At 31.0% G+C, this 22,819-nt stretch overlaps 1 protein-coding gene across 5 annotated transcripts; it reads left to right on the forward strand.

Annotated features, from left to right (window-relative positions):
* Positions 1-503: 503 nt before the first annotated feature.
* Positions 504-12,734, forward strand: LOC107422170 (uncharacterized). 5 transcript variants are annotated; one of them, XM_016031581.4, is made up of 14 exons: positions 504-1,072; positions 3,576-3,714; positions 4,444-4,657; positions 4,755-4,855; positions 5,708-5,829; positions 5,971-6,062; positions 6,288-6,393; positions 7,889-8,043; positions 9,451-9,575; positions 10,126-10,247; positions 11,415-11,512; positions 11,625-11,875; positions 12,057-12,426; positions 12,520-12,734. In XM_016031581.4, exons 1-14 carry the CDS (start codon positions 791-793, stop codon positions 12,602-12,604), a joined length of 2,262 nt encoding a protein of 753 aa, XP_015887067.3. In that variant the 5' UTR covers positions 504-790; the 3' UTR covers positions 12,605-12,734. The 5 variants fall into 5 exon arrangements, with proteins under 5 accessions (XP_015887067.3, XP_015887066.3, XP_048333407.2 ...); XM_016031580.4 differs by having other exon boundaries at positions 505-1,072; positions 9,448-9,575; XM_048477450.2 differs by having other exon boundaries at positions 505-1,072; positions 9,448-9,575; positions 11,745-11,875.
* The last annotated feature ends 10,085 nt before the right edge of the window (positions 12,735-22,819 follow it).

The following is a 22,819-nucleotide window of genomic DNA, read 5'->3' on the forward strand; positions in this document are numbered from 1 at the left end:
TTTAAAATAAAAATGTATCAAATGATAAATTGAAAAAACAAAGATAACATTTTTTCGAACTTAAAAAAAGTTCTATTGAAATATAAATGGAAAAAACAAACTGCCCCTCAGATTGGCCATTCTATTCAAGCAAAAGCCATTTGATCAGTAGCCCTTCGGTTTAATTAATTTGGCCGAATCAACCTTTTAAAAGCAAATTTGGCCTTTTTTTTTTTTTTTCTCCAATAATTACCAATATAAATACGGAAATACCAATAAATAAGACCAAAGTTTTTTTTTTTTTTTGGTGAATATAAATAAGACCAAAGTTATTGAATCATTTTCTCTTAAAACGCATAATTAATATTAAAGCAACCTTACTACAAAAATAATAGCTTCCCATGAAACACGTAATTAATAATAGTCATTGCCACGGTTAATATAGAATAAAAAATAAAACAGAAAACAAAGGAAAAGAACGAGTTGGCCTTGAAAAGCTTAAAAAATAATAATATTAATCAGACATGAAGACAAAGTTAGGCCTTGACAAAAGCGCTCAAGCAAGCCATTCCACCATTGACGGGTCTAAAGGCGGAGTGTTCATCCACCAACAGAATTCAGCCAATTCACGCCTGCAAAACTGCAACAACCTTCCAAACAAAACCCAATTCCCAATTTCCAACCAAAAGCTTCTTTGTGAATCCCATCTCTGCTTTCTTCTTCTCCTCCTCCAGTTCCAAACCCCAGCCGCCATTGCCACCAGCTTTACATAGAAAAAAGAAAAGCTTAGCTTCTCTGTATAGCTGTGGCAATGGCGGTCTGGAGGCTGCAGAATTTGAGATGGGTCACCATCATTTTGGCCGTAGCCAACGCTTTTGTCTTCTTTCTTGGTGGGTTTCTCGTCTTTGGGGCTTACCGTTCTTGTGGTCCCAAGTTCGTCCTGCCCTTAGCCGTTGTGTCGTGTTTGGCTGGCTTCAAAATCGCCACCATGGTTCAGAGTGCAATTGCCCAAGCAGCCACTGCAAGGACTGTTCTGGAGACTAATGCTGATGGCACTAACGTTTTCGACTCTGTTCTCCGCAATGAAAGACGGGTATTTTCTTTGCACCATTTCTCATGTTTTACTTGTATTCTCTTTCTGATTTGTTTTCCGGGAAAAAATGGTTTTGTTTTTGTTTTCTGGGTATTGAATGTTTTTGTTTTTGTCGTTGTTTTCTGTTTGGGGGGGATTATGAGCTGGAAGTCTTTTTGCATTGATTTAGAATGGTGGCCAATGCTAATAGAATGTGCTTAATAATCACACTATTTGTTGTAGGATTTGTAGTTCTGGGTTCTGTTTTTGTTGCATTTTTAGTGTTCACTCATGTTTGTGTCACTATGTCTAGATGATTGGTAAGCAAAAGTTTTAGTGCTGAGCTACACTAGGTTTTAGAGGTTTTATTGATGGCTTTCCAAGTTATTGTTATTGTTTTAGCAAGCACTGAGCTTAAATTTCTTCAGAAAGAGTCAGAAAAATTTAAGTCAATAGTAATTAAAATTTCATGCCAAAGGAACTGGTTTTAGTTCTGGGTTCTCTGTTTTTGTTGCATTTTAGTATTAAGCCATGGCTTTTTCACTATGTCTAGATGATCGGAAGCAAAAGCTTAATGTTGAGCTACACTAGGTTTTTAGTGGTTTTATTGATGGCTTTCCAAGTTAATGTTATTGTTTTATCAAACATTGCAGTTAAATTTCTGCTAAGGTAAGAAAAATTTAGGTGACTGTTTAATTCATTCCAAAGGAACTAGTTTTTAGTTGAATACTTGAATATATAAGGCTTTACGTCCTTCCCCTCCCCCCTTCCCTTCTGTTTCTTTAATTATCTGGTTTATGTATAATGTGCTACTGCCTACCGATTAATCATATAAAATATTGTTATCTTTATCAGCTTTAACAAGTAGTTCATACCTTGTCTTGTAAAATATGCCTCACGGAAAAGAAGTGGAATTTTCATTCAGACAGCATATTCTTTTGTTGTTATATGAACAAAAGGAAATATGTTTTTGATGCTTGAAAGCAAAGGGTGCTGTCTTCTAATGAGAGGAGGAGGCAATGTAGGGATTAAATTCTTGAAGAAAAGGAGTTAGATGGAAATGTAAGCTATTAATGGTGTTTCTTTATGCGGGGTACATGAAGTTAGATGAGTTATATTACATTTTGATGCGAAACTTTATACAAGCCTGGCCTTTGTTATTGTACTCAGGATATGGAATGTTTCTCATTTTCCTTTATTGTTGAGGATGGAGGATCCCTTGAAAGGCATTATAGAGAAGATAATCTCACTGAAGTTAAATCCTAAAGGCTTGTATTGATATTAAAGGATGAAAGTGGAAGAATTTTGCTTTCTTTACTTATCTTGGTTTAAGGCATGGCAATGGACCTTTGTTACAGCTTTTGGGGGAACTTTTATTATGTTTTTAAATAATTGTATATTACTTTTTGATGATGGTGGGTGTTCCAATTTTGAGGTCAAAGTCAAAAGGCTGAATAGAGGAACACCCATGTTCCCGGTGTTTTCATTATAGTGATACTGGTGCAAGTTCATTGTTCTGTTTTACCTAAACTTCAGTTTTGCCAGTTTCTCACTTGGACCGCCATAGCTGCTGGCTACTTGTCCCTTAATGGAAGATTATATGCTTTTAGTCCTTCTAGAAGCTTTAACAATAGACTGCCCATAAAGAGCTTTAGTTAGTATAATTGGACAACAAACTGGCAGAAGAATGATTATGCTTGCTGGCTGTAAAGAAAGAAGTTTCTACTGTAACTATTTCGTATCACTAGGAAACGAAGGAATAAGAGGCATACTTTCAGCAGAGGACAATGGGAGATATTCGTTTCTTTCAATGACCTTATGAAACTGGAACCTGAAAAGAAATTAAGGTGCACTTGTGGGGAACAACGAACTCACTTCTTTTGAACTTGCTGTATGATGTTTCTATTCACCAAGCTCAAATCATTTCTACTGAAGCTAAATTATCATAGGGGAGATTGAAAATTCAATAGTGTAATGATAAATAGGATTGCATTTGAGATGGCATGATATAACGGCAGGGATGATATCAGGCTATTTGTTGAAATTTTGTTCCTTCTTCTATTTGTGGTTTGATCTTCTCTTGATTAAAATAAAGCAGGCTGTCCATGCTAGTCTGTCATGAACTTCACAAGCCTGCATAGAAGTGAAAATTTCAAAGCCTTCTATCTTTGCCTGTTTGAAGAAGAAGAAAAACATGACAAGGATAGCAACAGCAAATAACTAAATATTGTCAAATTCCCAAGTTCTAAATGTTTCCATGATTGAATAGTGCAAATGATGGCATGAAACAGAAGTTTCCATTATTCTTGATACCAGCCAGTATGCCAAATCATCTGGATTTACTTCTCAACTCTTTAATGGAATTTTATCCATCGATAAATTCAAAAAGCTTGCAAAAATAAAAAGATTATGCGAGACTTAATTAAATCACTCCTTGCAATTTATATTTTTCCTTTACGTATTTTTCTTTTAGTTCCAATATTAACATCATTGTGCTGCAAAGTAAATATTTTTCTATGAACAGATCAGGTACATAAAATGGCTTTGGTGGGCTCGGTTTACAATTGTTATGACAGTGCTGCAATTTGTTGGTGCAATTTACCTTGTGATCCACATAGCTAACTGTATCTCTAATGGTGGAGAATCAGGTCATTGTGATAAAGGTAAGGTGGGCTCTTTTTGCATTTTATCATTCAAGTGATGCATGCCTTATTTCTACTTCTATTCCATTTTGAAGTGTAATACTTCTTTGAGATACCCAAATAATATTGTCTTGTGTAGTGCAATTTTCTTCTGGAATTATTTTCCTGTGTCCTAATCTTAACATGAACCATGATAACCTAACATGGTGTTAGAGCTTAGGATCTGCTTGGTCATGTGTTTAAATCCTGTTGACTATTGTTTCTGGTAATTATTGTTTAGCACAGGCAATGCCCATTTCTTTTTTGGTGATTGGACAGTCCTATGCATGAGAGGCAGTATATAGTGTGTTTTGTATTGGTTTTAATGTATAGGGTTTGCCTCCTAATGATCTAAGCTTTTCGGCTATAAGGTAACTTAACACTATCCAAAGAGGAAGTCAATTTTTAGCTTCTTGATGTTTATTTTTATTTTTTGAATCATTTAAAGCTTTTTCACTGATAGTGAACCAAAATTTATGAAGAAAAAAATGCTAAACATTTTCTGGAGTTTCTCTGTTGATTGAAAGGACCTTGTATAAAGAGTAGGCATATTATAGTATTTAGTTTAAATTTTAAGCTGTGTAATTAGCTGTTGAAAGGCCTTGGAAAGGATTCTCAAGTGCTAGCCTGTAAATTTTATCATCCCAGGTTTCTACATATTCTAACAATTAAGAGTTCTTTTTTTTTTTTTTTTTTTTAATATTATGTCAGTACAAGACAGCAGTGATTGGAAGCAACATTTACTGGTTTTATTTACGACCATGGTATGCTCTGTTGCACTACTACAGTGTTGCACAGGACCTCATGTTCTGAGATGGAGATCTTATTACGCAACCAAAGATGATGCATGGAAAGCACACTACAGTGAGGTATTCGATCATGGAATTCGTGAGGCTTTGTGCTGTCTGGGACGTGTTAAATACTTGTAGGTTCTTCAGCATTGTGGTTGGTGTACAGGATATTGTTTGATATTCCATATATCTGTGCTTTCCAATTTTCAATTACTGATCTTATTTATCCAGGAGTGTCTTGGAGGAAGATGAAGTTTTTTCAGTAGCCAGACTACTGGGTGATCTTGTTGCGTACCGTGCATCAGGCACTGGAAATTTGGAACTCTTGGCAGGTTATTTTCCATTTATTGGCACTATTAAATTGTTTGTATTGACTTCTAGATTATCTAGGCAGATTTGTATGCATATGGTGATACTATAACTTCGAAGAATATATATTGAAAAATTAAGATAGGGATTGCACTTATGTTATTTTTGCATCAAGCTGTCCAATCTGGGAGTTTAGTTCATACTGCATGTTATGTTTAAGGCAATGTGTCAACTTAACTTTCATAATCAGCATTATCTGATGCAGAAGAAGAAAGGAGCTAGTAAAGTTTTTGAAATTTTATTTTTTTTGGGGTTCACTTGCAGAATATTTGGAGATCATTCATAATTATTCATAATGGTTTGTGGAGATTTGATTATTTGTTATTGGTATTAAGCGATTAAATCTACTGTGGCATCCCAGCAAAAGAAGGGGGGGGGGGGGGGGGGGGGGGGGAATTCAACTGTGGCAATTTAGGATATGACCAGTAAAATTATATGGCCATAAATAGTGATAAATCTGATAGGATGAATCATGAAAGGATGGAAAGCCCACAACCACATTTGGAGCAAAGTGGTTCCCTAGTTTATTAACACAATCAGTGCCATGCCCTCATTTTGTCTTCTTTAGTCTAGTCATATTAGCTTGAAACAGTAGGGTCTTGGGCGGAGCAGAAGACAAGTTAGTAGACCTAACTGGTGTCTATGACATCTGTATTATATGTATCTCATTGTTTCTATTTTCGTTACGCCTATTGCAATTGTTATTACCAGCAGATATGTTGTGTTTATTATAATTTATACATCAAGTTATGTTGTTCTAATTCATCTATCAATTTCTGTTGCATAATTGACGGTAGAGACTGGTTTATGTCCAGGTCTAGCCTTACTGCTGAAGCAGACGCAGCCTCCAAAAACCCTTGACGAGTGTTTAGAGGCACCTGTAGAACAGATTCGAGAGGCTGCAGCTCTTCATAAATTTGCAGAAGCTGCCTACACGGTATTATAAATTTGTAACTAAGTCTTTTTTTAAAGAAGCTTTTGTTGTTATTATATATATATATATATATATATATATATTTTTTTTTTCCTGCTTAAAGCATCTTGCCAAAACTTAACATCTCCATGCTACATGATGTAGGGACCATTACTTGATCTTGGAAGAAATCCCTTTATATTTCCTTGTGTGTGGCTCTATAGGCAGGGGGTGTTGACGCCCTGGATGCGTAAAAGGTCATAAATCCATCGGGTATCTTGCCGGTGCACATGTTCAATCTATGTGCTTTTATACAAATATAAATTTAGACATACAAGGACCTTGCGTAATAATGATATTTTACTTTTAACTTTTCATAATTGCTACTGCAATCTTTATATCCTAATATTTATATTGTTGATCTTTTATTGTATGTCTCTTACTTTTTCCGATTTCCTAAATATCTTTCCTGGTGTTTTTAGACGGCCTGTACTTCATGGTGATAACTGGTGGAGGGGTCATGCAGCGGCCTTTTTAAAATTTGTTAAATTATCCCCAGATGTACTACGACAAGGGCGTGTTAACCAGGTGATTTATTTATTTATTTATTATTATTTTATGAATCAGTACATCATTGAAAGCATCACATTTGATTTAATATATCACTTGCAATTCATCTTCTGTAGTTGAAATTTTTTACCTTATACCATCAAGTTTTAGTTGCAATAGATACTTGGTTTCAATTTTATTTTTGATTGCACCATATGTCCTTCTGTTAGTTATATAGTGTAGAAAAATTACTTAGAGAATCTATTTTCTTTCAAGTGATAAATATATCCATATTGTGCTTAGAACCAAATATCATCTTTAGAGCTTATTCATGCTATATCTTTGGACATTCAACAAGTTCATTGAGCATTGCACTGCATTTGAATATAAGTACATGAAGACACTTTTTTCATTTAAAAAATAATCTATCTTACTTGACTAAATTTTGTTGTTGGACTGATGGAAATGTATATAATGCAGCCAAAAATAGAAGTCCAAAAGAATGTATCTGTGATTAATTGAAAACTAATGGTTTGATGTGAGTGCATCTACAGCTCAGACAAATAATCATGAATTTCCTTGACTACGAAGAACATGTCAAGCGAGCAGCAACAACATATTGGTCAATAGAGTCATCAAGTGATGATTTTAGCATCATACACTTCCCAAATGTTTTGATTTATTTTTTGGCCAAGTTTAATGACTCCATCTATTCTTACAAAAGATAAAGTTCTCAATCACAGGTACCATGTAACATTGTCCAAACAACCCAGGAAGGAAAAAATAAAGATTATGCATAAGAATGTAGAGAAAAGGTTTTAAATGGTTGATGAGCCCTGAAGAAGTTTGATTACGCATACTGTACATATAATCAACATGAAGTCAATTGTCAACAAATTTGCTAAGCTGCTTGAGCAGGATTACAATATTGGCCTTTTTTGCTTAGTTTCTCTTTATGTTAGTTTAGAGTTTTCTTATTCTAGTTGTCTTTGGTATTTCAACTGTATTGTAATTAATTATAAGCTCTTTCTGATAATGATAAAGTATACTGGCTTGGAAAACGCTTATTAAGCATGTTGCATTACCTTTAGTTGCAAAAGCTTAAGCTGTCCGGAAATTGGTCAAACTATGTATATCAAGCTATCTTTCACGTATAGGTCAGTCTAATAATGGGAAAAAAAAAATTAGGCTATACATGTGAAACACAATATATTAACACCAAGATAGGGTTAACTGGATTTTAACACAAGACTGGATAAACAACTGATTTTTGATACAGTGTCAGTTACAACTAATCTTAAAAGCTTAAGCTATGAAAGAGTGGATCTATGTATATCAAGCTAACTGCAGAATGAAAAATTAACAATGTATTCTTTATCTGCTCCTTCTCTCTTCTCGCCTACCTCTTATGTTTTCCTGTTTTGCTTCTCTTTTTCTCTTTATTTTTTGTTGCTGCTTGTAACTTCAGTAGCGAAATCAATAATCATTATTATTATTATTATTGTCTTCTTTTCTTATGAAATTTCTATATCAGGGTAAGTGTGAAGCTGCCTACTTTGTTTTAGTTCTACATCATCTAAGGTCTGTAGTAATTGCTGTGCGGGGGACTGAGACACCTGAAGATCTGATAACTGATGGTTTATGTAAGGAATGCAGTCTTTCTACAGAGGACTTGGAAGGGCTGATAAAGTATATATCTCTCTCTCACATGTTTTTGTGTGTTGGCATGTGTCTATAATTGTTCAGTTCTTTAGAGAGCCTTAAAACTGCAATTTCAATGACAAGTGATAATAGAAAACATGCTAAAGCAAACCACCCATTTTCTTTTTGGAATTTTATTATCAGGATTTTGCTTCTGTTTAGCTTACAAAGAAATGGACTAATTGTACTTCCATCCCACATAGAAAGTGACCTAGCTATACTTTCTGTTACTAGGTTTGTTATATGCCTATTATTTTGTGATGCAATCTAGGGGTACATGAATTTTTTAGCTATTGCCTTTCATATGTAGAAATTGTTTAATCACGTGCATTTTTATTTAAATTAAGTTTACATAGAGATATTGAATCCTTTAGAGACGAAGGAGTTCTTTAAAATTCCAGGCGTATTTGGCAACATAGTGCTCAAGCTGAAGCTAGGTGATATAAACCTTTTACAGATGGTAATGCACTGTCTTGCGAACATATCTGGATAGATATTATCCTTCTTTATGATTGTTGTCATGCGAAAGTTATCACAAAGTTACCTTAATTATTTCTCTTGTCCCTTGAGTCCCCTTCTTTCTGTTTTCTGAAGGTGTTTATACCATTCACTGTTCCCTTCTAAAAGAGTGGACAACTGTCCTCATACCCTTATCTATTCCTAGGATTGTGGGATAACTCTGCAGCTTTTCATAAACGTTATATGGCAGGAAGATTGTAGGGAATGGGTAGATCCAGTCATTATCAACTTTCAAGTTGACTCCAATTCTTTTTGCATTTTCCATTTATGATACTATCCATTTACAAGCCAACAGATTTGTTATAAATTTTGTCTCTTGTATATTAGCCGTAGAATATAGAAGGGAAAGATGAAAGAATAAGGCCATAACTTAATTAGAGGCGACTCACATATCTATATTGATTGAAATTCCCTTATTATAACCCGAACCTAACAATAAAATAAACTCATTTAACATAGGTCTAGTGCATTTAAAAATTAATTAATTTGCTTTGCATATGAATATCCACAGTATAAATGAAGTAGGAGTTTAATTTTTTTATTATAGTATCTAGATTTGCTATAACTGAATTTTTATTGATAGTCAATAGTAGGGGGAAAAAAAAAAGAGTTAGATGTCAAACTTGGATTTTAATGTGTTATTTTGTGCATCATGATGGAATATGTTAGCCTTTTGAATTTTAGAATAACGCTCCATAGTTGCCCCATGACCTTGACTCAAATGGTGAAGGATAGATTTTAGCTTTGTCTCCATTAGTATCGGTGAATTGCTTTATTTTGTTTCTATGCTCCTTTGTTTTTTGCTGCTTTTATTTATTTATTTATTTATTTTGTTGGCACTCAATTTTAAATATCTTTACACCTTGTTTGCAGTAGTAGTCATATCCCCCTTGATTTGAGGCAATACTTGGTCTCATCTTTTCCACACTATGGGCACTCAGGTATTGTTGAGACTGCACGTGACCTTTTCAAACAAATTGAAGGAAATACAACTAATGATGGTAAAGAAATGTTTTTTCTTTTTCTTATTTATTATTATTATTTTTTTTCTTTCCTTTGGATCTTTTTATGTTCAGCCACATAATGTTTCCAATTTATTAACAATGCTGATTTTGACTTTGTTGCTTTAACTTATTTTCGCCAATTTGGACTGTTAAACTATTACTAGTCCCATATGTTTAAGTTTTTAGGAGCGGACTACCCCTGTATATTAGAGTAACAAAGACAGACTATAACATTCTCTAACATGTATAGACTTATCCAATAAAAAGACAAAAAGTGGGCCTTAAAATTCTTGTAACAATAAAATGGGGGTTCATAGGATTCAAAGACAATACTAGTCAGACTATTAGCCTACTAATCCCCATTTTGCTAATTTATTGTACTTTGCATCAATTTTCGCCCCCATTATTGGTTACACCTACACATGAAGAGAAGTGTTAACCTTATATTTCTAATTTTGATATACATGGTTAGACCACTTCCTAAAAGTTTAAGCTTTTAGGTTTAATGATAACAAATGGATAATTGGTGACGCAAATGGAATTGCAGAGTCTGATTCAAGAGGTATCCTTTCTTCCTTGCTGAGTCCTGGGTGTGAGTGTGAGGGATATGGTATTCGTATAGTGGGACATTCGCTTGGAGGTGCTATTGCTGCATTGCTGGGAATGAGAGTATGGCTTTTCCTGCTTTAGAATAAAATAATTATAATTATATCCTATTGCTTAATTGATATGCTTAATAATTTATTTTTGAACCAGATAAGCAATTATTGCAGGCCTTTTGTATATGCCTAATATCTTTTAAATTGAAAATATATTTTCCACTTTGTCTTGCAATTTCAGATTACAAAAAGATTTCTGAACCTAAAATGGTAAAGTTTCACCATCTGTTTTTAATGCATTTATAGGCATGCCCTACACTATGGGACTTTTGTGCTAAATTAGGAAATAGAAGGTAGTTAAAATCCCTTGAATTTTTTCTATTTCTCTTGTGTACATTGGTTGGTCACCAAGGCTCTTTCATTAAAATCAGAACTGCAGGTTTTTTTTTTTTGAAATTTTTTTTGAAATTTTTTTACAATTACAAATTCCATATTTTATGTATGTACAAACGTAAACATTAATATAATATAATTTTGTGTGTATGTATACTGTTGCTCGACTGTGGAAACTTTGATGTATTTGTATGTGTATTAATTATTATAGACTTGTATTCCCTTCCAAAATCTGTTTTAACGTTTTTTGCATTTACAAATTTTTATCAAACAATATTATGGATTTTGGTTTGTCTTATGTTCGTATAAACATAAACATTAATATAATATAATTTTTTGTGTATGTATACTGCTGCTCTACTGTGGAAACTTTGGTGTATTTTTATGTGTATTAATTATTATAGACTTGTATTCCCTTCCAAAATCTGTTTTAACGTTTTTTGCATTTACAAATTTTTATCAAACAATATTATGGATTTTGGTTTGTCTTATGTATGTATAAACATAAACATTAATATAATATAATTTTATGTGTATGTATACTGTTTCTCTACTGTGGAAACTGTGGTGTATTTGTAGGTGTATTAATTATTATAGACTTGTATTCCCTTCTGAAATTTGTTTTAACAGTTTTCGCATTTACAAATTTTTATCAAACTATATTATGGATTTTGGTTGGACAAACCTAACATTGTTTGAAACCCCTTTTCTCTCTAATCAATGGAAAGTCACATAAACTGAGAAGTGAAAACAGACTGCTGAAAATTTGAGTATCCGCAATAGTCTAAATTTTTTAATATGAGATCATTTATTTGTTTTTTCTATTTTGAATTTTTGTGCGCAGCTATACAATCGTTACCCAAATTTGCATGTCTATGCATACGGGCCTCTTCCATGTGTGAATTTGGTTGTAGCAAACGCATGCTCTAAATTTATTACGAGGTAACTGTAACTGTCCCTCATGTAGCCAATCGTTAACGGAAATGTTTGCACCATATTGTGTTTCTTTCCTTTGGGTCCCTCTGTGCCCTGTAAGTCTTTAACCCTTCTGCAGCATTGTATTCAACAATGAATTTTCAGCGCGCCTTTCAGTTAGGTCAGTCCTGCAGCTTCGAGCAGATGCTATCACAGCACTTTCAAAAGATTCAATAACTGATAAAGCCGCAATTTTTAGGCTTGCACATCGTTTTCTACATGTAAGTAAGTATCAGCGGAATGAGATGGGTGTAATGCATCCAGCTTCTGATGATTCTGCTGGGACCATTAAATCCGAAAATCTCAATGAAAGTGAGAATGATTCTAAAGGTAAATTCTTATTCTCATTCAATATGTTGTTTGCTCCCCAAAACCCCCTCCTCCCCCTCCCAAAAAAAAAAAAAAAAAAAAAAAAAAAAATTCTACCATATAATATGGAAAAGGTTTGTCATTCATGGGTGTAAACTGGAAAGCAGAATGGGTTTCTAAAGAAACATTTATCTCATTGCAGAAAGCGAGGAACAGGATCAGAAATTCGACCTGTGGAATGCAAGTGACGGAGAGGATATTCTTACTGAAACTGATCCAAATGAATTCCTGAACCCTTTTGCTACAGAAGTCAATGCATTGGGTGATTCCATGTCTCAGTTTATGGAAACTGTCCCATCTGTAAACTTATCATCCGGGGATCCTCCAGAGTTGTATTTGCCAGGTCTTGTAATTCATATGGTTCCGCAACCAAGAAGTGTCCATAAGTCTCTACAGAATGGCTGTGGATTTCGAGCGAGGGAACGATGTCATAAAGCTTACATTGCAGATAGAGAAAGCTTCAAAGACATTATTGTGTCTCCATCGATGTTTCTTGACCATCTCCCTTGGAGGTATTTTAAATATCTCTCCCTAATTTTTTCTATCCTTTTGCTAACTGGATAAGTTTATTTTGACGTCATTGTTTTCGGCTGATTGTTTTCCAGATGCCAGAATGCAATGGAAATGGTATTGGAAGATTGGAATGCAAAGGGTTTACTGAATGACTCTCAGATTGTTGATGTGTATTAAGGCCGGTTTCTAACAGGTTAAATTTGATCTTACCCTAGAATGCACTGATGCTTCTTGCCATTATTGGCGATAGTGCTACATGTCAGATCTTAATCTAATGGAATAAATGAAGGATGCTTAACAAGATTAACCGGAATGTTTTGCCATCGAAGACCCAATAATCAACCATTAAATATAAATAAGAGCATTTCTGGTGTCATTATTGCTTGGGGCATTAGAGAATAATATAAACAACTCTAATCTTCCGACCTTTCATCATTAAAGTTAGGTTTCCCTAACGTTATGTTCGGGAGTATGGATTCCATGAAGCAGAATGGTAAGAGAGAGAGGAAAACAACAAAAAAAAAAAAAAAGGCACAAAGAGTTTGAAAGAAAAAAATAATATAATATAAAACAACAACTTATGTACTTTTCTATGCTTCCATGAAAACATACAAGGATTTTAATCTCTTTTCATCTTTCATTTAAGGTGCTGTTTAGTAAGGCATTGGTTTATTCTACCTAATCTTGTGTAATTTACTTATTTCAAATGTTTGTTAGTAGAAGTTAGGGTTTATTAGGCATTTCATTTAAGGAAAAAAAATAAATTAAAAAAAAAACACTAAATGAAACACTTTTTAATTAAGAAAAAAAAAACATTTTGAAATTATGTTCAATTTGGTGATTATGTTTCTTTTTCTCCTTTAAATTTGTAGTTAATTAATTGAAATATCCAACAAACTCTTAACTTGATACTACAATTAACACTAACAAATATTTAAAATAGGTAAATTACACATAACTTGGTAGAAATGCCAAAAAAAGTACATAGTAGTTTACAAACAATTTTCCTAAGCACTATTTGATGGTTGAAAAACCGTCATCGTATGATATAGGCTATTCTTTGCAGCACTTTACTAGTCATGATTTTGATGGGTTATTAAGGGGGTATATTGTCCATAAAGTTCCATGTGGACTGGATCTTCAGCTTTAGCATCCAATGCTTCTTTTCTTCCAAGGGTCTCTGTTTTGTTTATAAACTAATGACTAAAAACCTTTGCAGCTTGAGGACAGAAAATGATACTGTAAATGTCATCAAGAGGCATTTTAAATTGGCTGATGATGCACATTTTCATTCTTCTTTACAGTAAGCTATTTCCTTTAGAACGTCATACAATTGAATGATTAATTAAAAAATGGAACTTCAAGGTCTGTTAGATTAATGATGATCATCTTTGAATCTTATGAATTTCATATGCTTCAACAGCTTTCTGTACTGCCTCGGGTTTCTCAAAGTTTTCTGGTTGCCAGTGTTAGATTTTTTAAATGGCACAGTAAAAGCCCTTAGTTCAGAATAAAATGCTATTTGTTATCATTGCTAATGATTATCGATAAAATTTATATGTCATTTAGTTCATAGTAAAATATTTTTTTATATTAGGATTTTAAAATTGAAAAAATCAATTCATAATTAGTTGTAACCAACTAGTAATTGCCATTATTTTTAAAAAAAAAATTAGTAATTGTCATGTTAACAAGTGTCCAATTTGTTATCGTCACCACCATTGGTCAGCAAAACTAGAAACTAATATTAGATTTTACACTTCTAAATTACCAGCTTTGAACTCTTTTTTATTTTTTATTTTTTATTTTTTTTGGTTGATTCCTTGTATATAGAAGTGTGTTTCTTACATCGTTATGACAGTCCCTAATTTAAAATGGAGAGTACATTAGAAAGTGATATAAATTTCTTGGGAATAAAAGCAAAAATAAAGGGATAACAAGAAGTATCTTGTTAAAAGCCCAAAATGCAAAAAAAGTATCTTGTTAAAAGCCCAAAATGCACAAAAAAAAAAAAAAAAAAAAGAAACTGAATAAAGAAATCCTTGCCAACCAACAAAATAAAATAGAAAAGTGTGTTTGACAGTAATAAATTGCTTGGGAATATTTGACCCAAAGAAATCCTTGGAAATAAAAGCAAAAATAAAAGGATAACTAGAAGTGTCTTGTCTAAAGCATAAAATGAAATAAAATAATAAAAAAATAAAATAAAAATTGCACTAAAGAAATGTATACTTGCCAACTAAGAAAATGAAATAAAGCTTAAATATGACACCCGAAAAATTTACATCCGTTATGGCCATTGGAAATGGGAATTCCTCATATCAATAGGCACTGCTTGTGCAGTAGATATCAATAAAAATAACATTTATTGGTTCAAACCTCCACACACATTTTATTTCCCAAAAATAAAAATTAAAAAGCCTCCACACCCATTTTTATATTAGAAGAGAATTTGAATCCAAAGTTTTAGGGACTTCTTCTAGCAAGGCCAAAATCTCTCTTTACAATGTTAAATATTTTTTGTTTGAGTTTTGGTACCCATGGAAGTCATATTGAAATGACAAATGTTAACTGAATACAATTAATTATATATTTGGTTTTCTATATTAAAAATTTAATATGAAAAATTGAACTTTTTTAAAATAACTAATTAAATTGGCACATGGAACATAAATTACACTTGTTGCTCCATATTACTGTTGATAACAAATAATTTTTTTTTTTTTTTAGGTAATGTGATTCTAAATAGCTAATTCACCCAATATATATATATATATATATATTCTGAACATCTAATAAAAACTGAATAAGTCTCTGGCTATATAAAATCTAAAAGAAAAAAAATTTCCTGGTTGGATGAAAAGAACAAAACAGAAATTTAACCCAAAATCAAGTTTGTGGAGATATAATTATTCTGATTGATGAATCATAATTCTGAGCTAAATCGACAATAAATAGGTTAAATGACTGGGTGAGAATGGCCGAGCCATAAGCAACCTAGCCATCTAGGAACTCTATAATCTTGACAAGTATCTTGACGTTGGATGAGACTTCATTTGTTTGGCAACTATAATCTCAGACTGATCAAGCCTTAGTCTTGGATTAGTGAGAGCTCGATCAAAGATGTACTTATTTTAATAGTGTTGAGGTTGCTAGCCTCGGGATACACATGTCTGAGTCGTATGTCCAAGACCTTGTTGGGTTAGTTTCTCACATATTCTTTTGAGTATATAATTCTACATTGTTATACGATATCGTAATAGCATATTTTTATTTTGAAACTTTGATTTTTAAAAATATGATTTTGTGATCCAACCTAATAAAGTATAGTGAGCTGGTTTCCTTATCCCACAAAGAAATACAATATTAAAGCACATACATTTCTTTATGATCTGCTTATCAGGTATGCCTCTTATTCTGTAACCTTATTTATATTTTGGCGTCCAAAATACTTTTATTGACTTGAGCATTGGAGAGTTTGTATCGGTAATACATCCCTAAGGATTTTCACATTCCTTTTGTTTTGTAGGACTAGGCCAATGCTCTGATGAACGTGGTCGTGTGAAAATATGCTTTTGCAATTCAAAATATTGGAGTTAAAACTTGTATTAGTCATGTTTTAGTGAAAACATACCAAGTTCCTAGCTATGTACATTTTTTAAAATAGAACAAACAAATCTGTTTGAACAAAGAACAGCATTGAATTTTAACTCAAAGTCAAGCCCAAGATATTGGAGTTAAAACACGTTTTGGTGGGAAAATTCAACACATACAAATACCCCTATTTATGTACAATTCTCTCTATTTCAGTTTAGAGTAAAATATATACAATGATGAGAAAGGACTGGGTTAAACAAAAAATTATCTTCTAGTAAGAATTAATAGAGGAAAATTTTCTTCAAAATTATTCTTTTTTTGTTTATATTGGAACTATTTACCAAATTTCTTGAGGTCCAAATGTTCTCTGAATTTGAAACAAATTGTTCCCACTTTCAAAGCCACCAAAAACCCAGTGAAACAAACATAAAAATAAATAAATATATAAAAAGAAAAGGGTTCTCACTTTTTATTTTATTTTTTTGGGTGAAAGGTTTTCATTGTGTTTCTTTCATGTCAATATATGAAAAAAAAATGTTGAAAACTACATGGTCCCTAGGTTCCCTTATTGGTTAGTTTATTTCTCAGTAGACATCAAATCTCGCTTCCATTTCCATGAAAACCATGTTGCCTCTTCTACAAACACATGAGACATGCGGGGCCTTAGACTTGCATAAGAACAAATAAAAGTCCCAATTAGGACACCACTATTTTTGGAGATGTTTCTTTGTCACCATTTTTGACCTATTGATGGGTAACATAAATACTTTCGTTAGTGTTATCTAAGTAATCTCTTTTTGAAACATATTCAAATCTACTTTCTATATTTCTGCAAATCCTGTTTTGTTACTTTTGCGTGTTTTAGTTTCTTTATTTTCATTTTTTCAACCATCATCAAAGGTGGCAATGTTTTTCATTGTTGCTTTGTTATACTTTTCAATGATAATAATAAAACAAAAAGTCTTTTTTCATTGTTATGGTTTTGATTTAAGCGAAATCGAGTTGAGGCTCAAACTTTTTTTTTTTTTTTTTTTTTTGGGTCCTTCTTTTGGACGGAAGGATTATGTTTCAAAACTTGACTTGTCAAATATTGTTTCTGTTCCATTTCAAAATTCGACTAAACTTGGTACTTTTTTTGTAATGAAAAAAAAATGTTAAACATGAACAACAAGATCAGGTGAGATTTGGAGTTGACTTCAGTATTTAATTTCACTAAAACTATTTTTGAATATAATTAATTACTTTTAGTCTCTCATGATATTGTTTTTTCTTTTTTCTGTTTTTTGTTTTTTTGTTTTTTTGAATGAATCCCTTTATCAAACAATGTATAAATCCACAGCATTTTGTGACACTTTTTTGCTTATTTTCGGGTTGAGATTTTTTTTTTTTTTTTTTTTTTTCCCCCTAGACCTTATCGATTTCACAATATCAGAAGGTACAAAAAATTTTCATCTGCCACACCTGCTTTTTTTACTTTCACATCTTTGACTTCAACATCATGTTTTATACGTTCACATATAGTATGGCGCTGTAATTTGAGTATTTAAAAAAAAAAAGAAAAAAAAAGAAAAAAATAAAAAGTAGGATCTAATTGAAATGGTAGGCCAATTTCAGCGTTTGTGGGAGAAATTATCTCATTAAATAGTATTTAAAAAAAAAAAGGAAAATATTCTCAATTTATGGTATAGCAATGAAAATGCCAAATCCCATCAATTTATCATCAATTGAGTACAAACTCAAAATCCATGTAAAAAAGATTTTCACCAACTACCAATTTAGTGAAAGATCTCACAAAATTCGTCTTTTTTCCCGAAAATAAATAAATAGAATAAAAATAAAATAAAAATTGAAAACAAAAATGGGAAAACAGACGGCTCATACATCGGTAACATATACAGATATCAATCTCAAACTTTGTACTTTAAAGCATGATCTCGTGAGAAGATATTATTTTGTCATTTTGTCGTTATTTATTTCATATATTTACCCCAAAAAAAAATTAAAATTAAAAAGATAGAAAAAAAAAAATGATATTACTTTGTTCCACGCGCTAAGCTCCAAGCGCGTTTCTTTTGCGCCGCATGACTAGAAAGGGAAGTACAAAAGGAATAAAACCCCGATTATCACGTGATGAAAGATAACCGTCCCACGTGCTTCTTTAAAGTAACGCGCATGTCCTTTTTTATTACCAATATTATTCACTTTTTTGGTACAAAATAAAAAAATAAAAAATAAAAAAAACTACGGCGCATATTTTATGACATTGAAGCCTATACTGAATATGTAGCCAAAAAAAAGTTTCAATATATATATATATATATATGTATTCTGAAAAAGTTGTTTGGCGATTTATTTTTTGGCGTTTCAATTTAACTAAAGAAATGTTACCTTAAAAAACAAAACTAAATAAATAGTAAAAAATAAAAAACTAAATAAAGATTGAGAATAATGGAAAATGAGACTTTTATTTTCTTCATAAAAATAAAAAATAAGATGTTTTACTTTATTTTTGGGTTAATTATCAATCTGTATCTTAAGGTTTGAGGGGTACGCAAATCAAATCTTGAAGTTTAGGATTATGTAAATTGAATATGAAGTTTTAATTTTGTTGCAAATCGATCCAATTACCAACGATATTAATTTTATCATTTGTTGACATAAGCATGTTGAAGTTATGCCAATGTTATAATTCATTTTCAACCAAAAATTATAAAAAATTATAAAAAATAATTTTTTTTATTTTTTATTTTATATTTAAAAAATTATATCTAACCTTATTTTAATTAAACTAAATCTCGAAAGAAATTAAATATTTTTGAACATAAAATTATATCAAAATAAAAATTTAAAATAAAATTAAAATTTTGGTCTAATGAAAATATTTTTACTAGACTAAAAATCAAATAAAATTATTTTAATGGATAAAAAAAATAATAATTTTTTACGCCATATCATAAAAAAAGTCCAAAATAAAAAAATAAAAAAAGACCAAAAATAAATTTTAATTTTTATGATTTTTTATTTTGAACTAAAAAGAAAAAGGCAGTAGATCTACTTACAATCACATAAGAATTATTGGATTCTATAAACAAAGAACAATCATAAATAAATTAGAAATAAAATAAATCACTTTTACTTAAAAAGATTAGGATCTACAAATAATAAAAATAAATTATTAGACCAAATAAAAATAAAAATAAAAATAAAAATAAAATCAATGATAATAATTTTTTTTTATTTTTAATATTACAACAAAATAAGAAAACCATAAAAAGTAAAATTCATTTTATTTTATCTAATTTTTATTTTTTATGGTTTGGTCGTAAAATATTATTATAGATTTTTGGTTTGAAATTATTTTATTTAATTTTTGGTCTAATAAAAGTATTTTTACAAGAGGAAAAGTTCCAATTTTAGATTTATTTTTATTTCTGTCTAATTTTTTAAATCTAATTTTTATTTTTATAATTTTGATCTTTTTTTGGTTTATGTGAAAAAAATATTATTAATTTTTGATCTAGTAAAATTATTTTATGTAACTTTTGGTCTTTTAAATTTGTTTTATTAGATAAAAATTTCAATTTTATTTTTATTTTTTATTTTTGATTTAATTATGACATTAACATACTGATTTGTAATAAATTTAAAATTTTAAAATTCCATTTACGCAATGATAAACTTTGAAGTTCAATTTGCGTGCTTTTCAAACTTCAGGGTATTGGTTGATAATTAATCCACACCCCCCCACCCCCTCTCCCTTTTTTTGTTCTAAACACATTTTATATCTCTATACTATGCATTGTTTTTCACTTTACAGCTCAACTTTTAAAGGGCTTTTTCACTTTTGGTTTTTTAATTATAATGTGATTCTCTAAATTAATTTTTTGCCTATTTTGTCCCGTGGCTACATGTAATGTTACAGTGGTAATTTCTTTGTCAGTTTGGCTAATAGAAATGGCATATGCATGTCACGTGCTCCATTAGTCATACGTATGGTCGATCTATATACTTTAGCGTGATTTTCACTTTTGTTGCTAAATTATTTTTTCTTTTTTCTCTTTGATCCTTAAAAATTACCAATCCTATCCCTGATTTATAGAGCACATGACACTGCTGTTTGCCAAACTCATAGATGGACTTATCAAATGAAATTACATAGAGTTTAGGAACTAAAATGAGCAAAAAATTAATTCAGGACCAAAGTGGAAATTAGCCCTTTTTTAAAATTCGCGATTTTATTCACAGTACAAATTTTGATACTCATATTACATTCTACAAACATTAATTTTTATTTTTAATATTTACTATTTACACAAATTATTTATACCTAATTTACTCTTAAATATAATTAAATACATACACTACATTTTATTACCCTTAATTATCTTTTAAATTAAACCCATGTATTGCACTACAACTCTTATTTCCAAATCCATAAATCCTCGTTATATGCAATAATCCCTATTAATATTTCTTTGCTGTGCAGCAGCCAAGAAAGTTTAAACTTATAATCACATTCACTCTTCAACTTTTTCTTTTGTTCTTCACTTATTAATTTCCTTATTTTGCTTTCTTTTTCTTCTTTTTCCATTTTTCTATTGAAGCAACATTAAATCAAAATGGGAGAATATTGTTTAATTGGGTTCCACGTACTTCATCTTCAACAATTCCTCTTAACTTAGTTCATCTACAAAAGATATTTTTCTCTTTTCCTTTTTTTTCTTTCCTTATTTTAGTCTAGTATATATAACTTGGACGAATATGTTTCCGTCTAGATTATGTACTCCGAATATAAATGTGTAGTTCAATATATTAACTCAAATTACTATAATTTGTCCAAGTTATATATGCTAGATGGCCTCATTCTGTTTGAATTACATAACTTGGATCTAACTGCGTAGTTTGATATATGTGATCTGGACAAATACAACTTATCTAGGTCAAATATGTTGGATGGTTTCATGGATCTTTGTGTTTTTCGCTAGATTATATAACCTAGATATGACTAAAGTAGTTCGGTATACATAACCTGAACATGTTCAATTTGTCCAGATTATGCATATCAAATAACTTTACAATTTATTCAAACAATTATTTTCTCTGGTATACAGAATTTGAACGTGATCAAACTGTTTAAGGTACATATGCTAGACAACTTAAAAATGTATGTGAAGAATAAATAGAATAAAAATTAAACAAAATAAAAAACCAAAAACAAAAGTACAACGACATCAAATAAATAATAAAAGAAAGCTAAATATTTACATGTTTAGGATTGAAAGGAATGATTTACCAATTATTTTTGTTTATTTTTTTATTTTGATTGCTAAACTCCATTATCTCCATTTTCAGATTTTTTTTATAATAAAAAACTTATTGAAGTATATGTAGCAATTTCTTTTTATTTTTTTTTTATGTACTTGAGGATATTTATGACTTTTTAATATATGATATTTTTTAAATATTGAAAAGTGATTAAAAATGTAGTATTTATAGTAAAATTTGTAGTGTGAATAGAACAGGCCTTTTAAAAACTTTCACATGACATCTTAAACTAGTATTACTTTTACTTTGGCACAATTGTGAATTATTAACATCATCCAAAATTTGAATGTAAGAACCACAAAATTGAAATTCTAATGAAGACAAAATTGGAAAAAAAATCATAATCTAGAGACAATAAAAAGTTTGTATAATTAGGTCATGATACTTATTGCTCTATTTAAATAAAATTACACTTTCTCATTTGTTTATACATGATTATTTTAACTCTTTAATTTATGAGAAAATATCCTTTATTAAAGTATTTGACTTGCACATATGGCTATTTTAATCCAAATTTTGGATAGTGTCAATATTTTTTAAGGTACAATATGGGAGTTTTTAAAGGTTATGGTGTAAATGGAAAAGAGTAAAGTTGGGGAGTTCATAGTGTATATAATCTTTTTTTTTTGTTTTTTAAATAATTACAAAACTTATCCTTATATTTAGGTTGTGTATGTACCATTTAGTGTCCAATTATATAAGTTTGATCAGATTTGACTAAGTGGATTGAGTGTGGGTTTAAGGATCAACTTTTCGTGTGGTTGATTTTTTTTTTTTTTTTTAAACTGTTACATCATTATGAAATGCTGTCAATGCCCGTTTAGTATGAGGTTGCAAGGATAAATGTGGGTAGGTGCAGGACACTAGCAAGCTACCTTATCGTCCCATTCTCTATTTACTGATATTGTCATCAATTTATCCACCGCACTTCAGACTTCTTAGAAGGTTACCCATTTGAAGATTGCTCCTACTGCAACATACTTAACTTTAAAATTCTTTCAAATCCTGAAATTAGCTCCTTTAACAAGCTCTCGGTTGTTAAGAAAATGTATTTTTTACATTTGAACTATCACTGTTCCACATCTATATTATGTACGATTTGACACCAATTAGTCTTACCAATAAGGTAGCCTTGCCAGTGCCTAGACCTGCCCACACTTATCTTGGAAACTTCACAACAAACCACCACTGGTCATCACAATCTACCCTAATATATTGTTCATTGATCTTGTTCCTTCTTGTCTCATATCATTCAAGGCTCATAGGTCTTACAATAAATGCCCCTTTAAGTCAAGCATCCTTGTTGGCACATTTTCAGTTGGGTACAAGCTCTAATCGATTTGCAATGCCCTACTCTCTCTCCACAACAAATACTATCTCCCATTTACCCACTGCATTCCAAATGATAAAGATTTATTTAAACTATATAGGAGGTTACTCATCCTAAGATCGCTCCCATTTAAATGTCCA

This window comes from Ziziphus jujuba, chromosome 3 (assembly GCF_031755915.1).
Source record: "Ziziphus jujuba cultivar Dongzao chromosome 3, ASM3175591v1".
Classification (NCBI taxonomy): domain Eukaryota; kingdom Viridiplantae; phylum Streptophyta; class Magnoliopsida; order Rosales; family Rhamnaceae; genus Ziziphus; species Ziziphus jujuba.